This window comes from Mycetomoellerius zeteki, unplaced genomic scaffold, assembly GCF_001594055.1.
Source record: "Mycetomoellerius zeteki isolate Tzet28-1 unplaced genomic scaffold, Tzet1.0 scaffold933, whole genome shotgun sequence".
In the NCBI taxonomy this organism is placed as follows: domain Eukaryota; kingdom Metazoa; phylum Arthropoda; class Insecta; order Hymenoptera; family Formicidae; genus Mycetomoellerius; species Mycetomoellerius zeteki.
The window spans coordinates 80,207-86,203 of NW_017257972.1; the positions used below are offsets into that span (position 1 = coordinate 80,207).

The 5,997-nt window shown below is 33.9% G+C and overlaps 1 protein-coding gene across 1 annotated transcript in view; it reads right to left on the reverse strand.

The window, feature by feature from the left end:
• Positions 1-1,530, reverse strand: part of TrpRS-m (Tryptophanyl-tRNA synthetase, mitochondrial) — a gene marked incomplete at its 3' end in the record, with an annotated part of 3,610 nt that extends 2,080 nt beyond the window's left edge. Inside the window, exons 1-3 of the mRNA XM_018460336.1 lie at positions 1,361-1,530; positions 985-1,152; positions 654-916 (exon numbers count right to left, since the gene is read on the reverse strand). Coding sequence (XP_018315838.1) covers positions 654-916; positions 985-1,152; positions 1,361-1,444 — 515 coding nt within the window. The remainder of the gene's footprint in view (positions 1-653; positions 917-984; positions 1,153-1,360) is intronic.
• Positions 1,531-5,997: the final 4,467 nt, after the last annotated feature.

A 5,997-nucleotide genomic window follows, 5' to 3' on the forward strand; every position in this document is an offset into this window, starting at 1 on the left:
GGTCTCAGGATGATTGTCAAAATGTTGTAAAATACGATTCCCTGCCTGCAAATCTCTTCGTAACGCTGCTTGAAATCGGTTGTTTTCTTGTCGAATTGAAAATGTTCCAGTCTCTCGCAATCTATTAAATGTCAACATAAACACTCTTCGGTTTGGCACTCTTCTGTTTGGAAATCGTCGTGCATATTCTCGCACCGCCTTTAAAGCATTACCGTTGCAGAAACCGTATACAAAAACCATATCAGCATATTCACTATTAGAATACGTACGCGGCATATTGCAAAAGACAAAATTCATCTACTGTTAAAGGCTTTCAAAGAGCGACTGACAAATTCATAACAGAAAGTGGAAAATGTAATCAAATATGTCGGTGTTAGATATGGCAAGAAATGTAAACATTTTTTTTCGATTTCTCTGAAACGGAGCAAAAACGAGCATATGTCTATAGGACTTTTTTTCTTAGTTTTTTACTCCTCTACACGCTCCCGAAGTTTTGCCATTTAATTTGGAAACACCCTGTATATATATTCATGTTTCCAATTCTAGATTTATTCCCTTATTTTTTTATCTTGTTTTAAGAGACATAATCAACTCCCTGAAGTACTGACATACAATTAACAATTACCTAATATATCTAATGTCAAGATACTTGCTTATATAATAATATATCAGCTGCCTGTAGAACAGGATAGATGTACAAGCCTAGAGGTATATTCTTTAAGGATTCGCTTTTCTCCTTGAATTGTGGTAGATGCGCTAGCCTTGCCATAGTAGTGATACTACCTAAGATCCAACACAGTTCCGCGTGCATGGATACTTTGGATTGTTGGAACAAAATACTCCTTTTATAGTCTATGCCACATGCTATCAGTGTCGCGGTCATTAGCAGGATATTTTCCCTCAATTTTTTGGGATTCTACAAATTGTGTATTGTCAGCAGATAATAATGTCAGAGTATAGGAACTTAATCTGCCATTATTTTACTTGCGGCAAAGTAATAGAATGCAGATCTGCTATGCTGCACAGAAATGCTTCGCCAGAGTTCTGTAATTCTACCCATCTTTGAATGGCACCGAAATAATTTCCTAAATGCACGCTTCCTGTAGGCTGAATTCCAGAGAATATTCTCTTTGGATATTTAATCTGCGTTATCTGCAAAATAAAAAAATATGTAATGAATGTAAAAATTGCTAACCAATTTGATTAAATAATTAACATAATGAATAAAACTTTCCATAAAATGTAATAATAATCCTTAAAGCGTTTTATAAACACGTTCATAATTGATTAAATACTAAATCTACCTACTTCAAAACAATTCTGTTTCAGATATAAAGAGAGGTTAGAAACATGATCACACCTGATTGCTACATTCTCTAAGTCCCTCGGATTTTGTTGCGCAAGTTCTTTCCGAACGAGCAGCAGCTCGCAATATTTTCAGCATATTTTAAATAAATATCGTCTTTATTTATTAATAAATGAGGATCTCCCGATTATGAGGTTAAGATCTCGCGATCAACGACGAGCAACAGTGAATAGGTTGCCTACACTGTATTACAGATATTCTTTATAAAGTCCAAGACACAATGCGAGGAATAGTGATAACGATAGGAATAACACGATTTCAACCTATCAGAAACTGTGTATTCCGATACATCCGATTTCTGATAGGTTGAAGTCATGTTCCTATCGCTATCGCTATTCCCTCGCATTGGCTGCGTTCGGAAAGTTCTCTCGGATACCTCTGGTGCCTCGAGTTCATCATCCGTCCTTGTTTAACATTTAATGTTAAACAAGGACGGATCCGAGCGAGTTTCCGAACGCAGTCAATTGTGTCTTGGACTTAACTGTATTTTTTATATCTTCCTCTTTCCTCTTTTCTATCCAATGTTTAATTATTTATTTCATTTTAGGTGTAGAAAATATAATACAGAATAGTCACAAAGAACATAACTTTATTACGGTCTAATAATAATAAATTGATATATAAAAAACTGTGTGCATTGCAGAAAGCACAAGTGAAAATTAGTCGTTGCGTCACTCTTGTCAAAAGCTTCAGCCAATCACAAACGGTCTTTCAAATTTCGAATTTTCGAAATCCATGCGCAATTAATCATACGCATTTAACAAACACTTTGGAAAGAACTTTATTCCAACAATCGTACGTTTGCAAAAAGCAAAAGCTGGTTTCTACTTTCCAGCAAACTACGAGGGATAATAAAGCAGAACATTTCGAGAATCATAATAATAAAAAAAAAAGGTAAAATATGCATATTAAACGGACACCGCGCCGATGACATATGTTATCAAAATCATGATTCTGAGTAACTTTACCTTAATTAAGTGGCTGTCTCTTTTTTGTTACTAGCGCAATTAATGAATTACAATATATTACTTATATTGTTATTTTATCTCATATTAATTAGATTAATCGGTCTTCAGTAAATTTATAAAAATACAAATAACATTCTCTCTTTATTTCATATAAATTTCGTATTCCATTGCAGAACGATTTGATTTTCTATATCGTCTGATAAAAGCTACAATTATGGTCTCCACCGTGAAAATCTTCAACGTCACTATACCTCCAAAGGACGGTCTCTGCTGCATGATCTGCAAGATCATGAATTCCGAGAACGATCCCTTAGTCGTCCACTCCAATTATTGCAGAAACAAGCTTAAATGCGGGTATGTATCGATTATCACTATCGTCGTGGCGCATCGTTCCATCAACTCCGTTGACACATTTTGCGGATTAAGGCCAAAGTTCTGGAAGTTAATACTTGGATTCGATGAGTAGCGTCGATTTTCAAAAGAAAACGTTGATTTTTCAGGCAATTTCTTCAAGAAACTCCTCAGGCGATGGCTGCTCCGATAACTAATCGGAAATTACTCGAGCTCGGTAATTCTCTGTACGTTATCGTCGCAAAGGATTTTTTGGAAAGCTATACCTTTCGGGATCATTGCCACGCCCTTAACATACAGATGGTACGTGTTCGCAGAGACCGTACACTTTAAAAAAATATATGGGTGTGGATTATGCGGGGTTTGCATAATTCTTATCTTGTTCATCATACAGCACATTTAATTTTATTCCACAGATCTTTTTGGGAACGTTCTTAGGACATTGGGACGTACTTTGAACGTTCTGCAAAACGTCCCTTGGAAATGTGTACTATACGAGCATGTTAATAATATAAACACCAGTATAGTGTGGATTTAACGACATGGATATGAATTCACTCTAGCGAAAATAAAAATTAAAGCGTAAATCGAATAAGGGGAGAGTAAAGAAAAGCGTAAACAAAACCTTTCTGCTACTCTCCTCTTACATTCGACATTACACTCCAATTTTTATTTTCACCAGAGCAACACCGTGACCATACAACGCAAATATCCTAAAGACGTCCAAATTAAAAAACGATTCATTTTCTTTCAGTGTCCAAAGAACATTCCCAGGATATCTGTCGGATAAAGTGTGTCGAACAAATGTTGTATTGGAGTGTTTCAAATTCATGGCGTTAAATCCATTCTATGTTGGCGTTTATGTATTAGGTATCGCGGAAAGTTCGCGTCATTTTTTCAAGAGATGTTTATAGAGGAAGAAACGACACGAACTTCCCGCGGTATCTAATATATCAATCTCAACACAATGAGAATTACATTTAACACTCATATATTAATCTACATGGTGTTTATATTAACATCAAGACGGTGGAAATTATATTTAATACTCCTGGTGTTATCCACATCCGTATTTTTTAGAATATAATTTTACTCTTTTTCCGAAATTAAAGCTGTTCGTTGATATCGTCATGCGAATGTTGTAGGTGGATTTACTCGATCCCTTTCCGAATTACGTTTACAAGATGTGTCTACTTTACACAGTGGAATATAGGCTAGCACCTCAGTGGAACAAAGTCGGGTTGTACCTCGTCGAGGGACGAGATTTTCTCAGCTCAACGGGAAATGTCAACGCGGTCACGTTGAATATCAAAGATATCCGCGGTATAATCACTGATTTTACAGATAACATCACTAGATGCCGCATAAATTTTTACATATATACAGAAGTTCCTTTAGCATAAAGAAAAATTTACCCCTTAAAACCTTTAAAGTGAATTGTCGCTCTGAAAAAAAAATCTCACTCTGGAAGATTGAAAATTCAATCACTCTTTTTCAAGGCTGGCAATTTTCACTTTTTAGAGTGACATTCTACTCCAAAGAATTTAAAGAGTAAATTAGTTGTAAAAGAATAATTTAAACTATCTAGATAGATAATTGTAAAAAGATAAATGTTGTAGATAACAGCGCTCAATTTCATGTGGAGGCTTTAAACCTCAAAATACCATTCCTAAGATTAAATACCGTACATCCCTTGCAACATGATTTGCAACCACCAGTACGTGTTCTACCAAGGTAAGAGATAATTTTGAGAGAAAGTTTTGTTATTATTAATATAAATTATAAATTTGAATTTTCATATAAATTATGAAAATTCTGCATCAGTTCTTACACTACAATTAATCATATAAATGTAGTTATTGCATGATAGTAATTCCATAAATACTTATTCGTAGTTTGAAAATGGCAACCGTGTTGACCATATCGAAAGAAATTAAGAAAAAGCACTTGTTCAAGAATTACGAGGATATGCGCGCATATTGGAAAAATATGGTGAGAATTCATTTATAACTTATTAAAACTAATATTGCTCAAACTCACACACACACACACACATACAATTTTATAGATTTTGTATCATATATTATTCTTGCTAAAAGATTTTGTATCATATATTATTCTTGCTAAAATAAAAATTAATTAGGTATGCACAGACTAATTGATTCTTCGGAAATAAATTCGATACGATTATTTTTTAATATTATTAATTACCAAATATAATTATGAACAATATCAATTGCAATAATTATTTTCTGTGTTTTAGTACGGCTACATATTGCCAGATCACAAGGAAGGACTCTTATTTTACAATATCGAATTCTTCTACTTCAAGTCGTGCGTTTACTTATATCCCGAAACGTGCTTAACCTCAGGACCTCTAAAAATTCTTCCGCCTACGATGGATCCGATATCCAGAATTTACAAATTTGCAGGAGACTTAAGAGGAAGAGTGACGAAATTATGCGGACACCAATTGGACGTATGCCCGGAAGTGAGAACGCTGCATATCTTATAATATCCGCTTTTATTTTTATTTTCCCTCTCAATAAATTTCTCATTTGAAGCTAATAATTTTCATAACTTAAATTCGTATTTATTTCTTTTTTATAAAATAGCATTTTAATTGTTGTTATTGTTTACGAGAATAAATATATAATTAAGAGAAACAGCTTTTTATACAATGTATGGTATTAATTAATTTACAATAGAAAGAGAGAAAGATAATAGCTGTTACATTAATTGTTCTAAAATTTGATTAAATCGATATATTTGGCTATACCATGCTTACTTCATGACTTATTAATGCATAACTAACGAAACTTTCACAGAATACATATCAAGCAGGTATCCTAGCTTTTACACCAAGGGTTGATACATTATCAACCCGTGATACAGGATATGGTATACGATCAAGAAGATTTAGCAATGAGATGCTTTCTCGGACATTTGATTCCTGCGATATTCCCACAAAACGATCGCGATTATCGCTACCAGGGATTAATTCTTTTACATGCAAGACTGAGGTTGCCGATTTCGATTTTGGAATCGGATCAACACGTTCCACAAGCAATTTTGATAAATTTCTTAAAACTGCTGATAATATTGCGACGATATTATGTGACGCAGATAGTATTATGGCTAGCACATCAATTGCGGAGAAAAATGAAAAAAAGTCGCATTATTTTAAGCAAGAAGAAACAAAACCTGAGAATAACGCTCTTGTGGTAAATATACACGCAAACTTATAACAATTTTTTACATTTTATGTGATAACAAAACAATTAATAATGATATTACATTAAAGGAACTGAT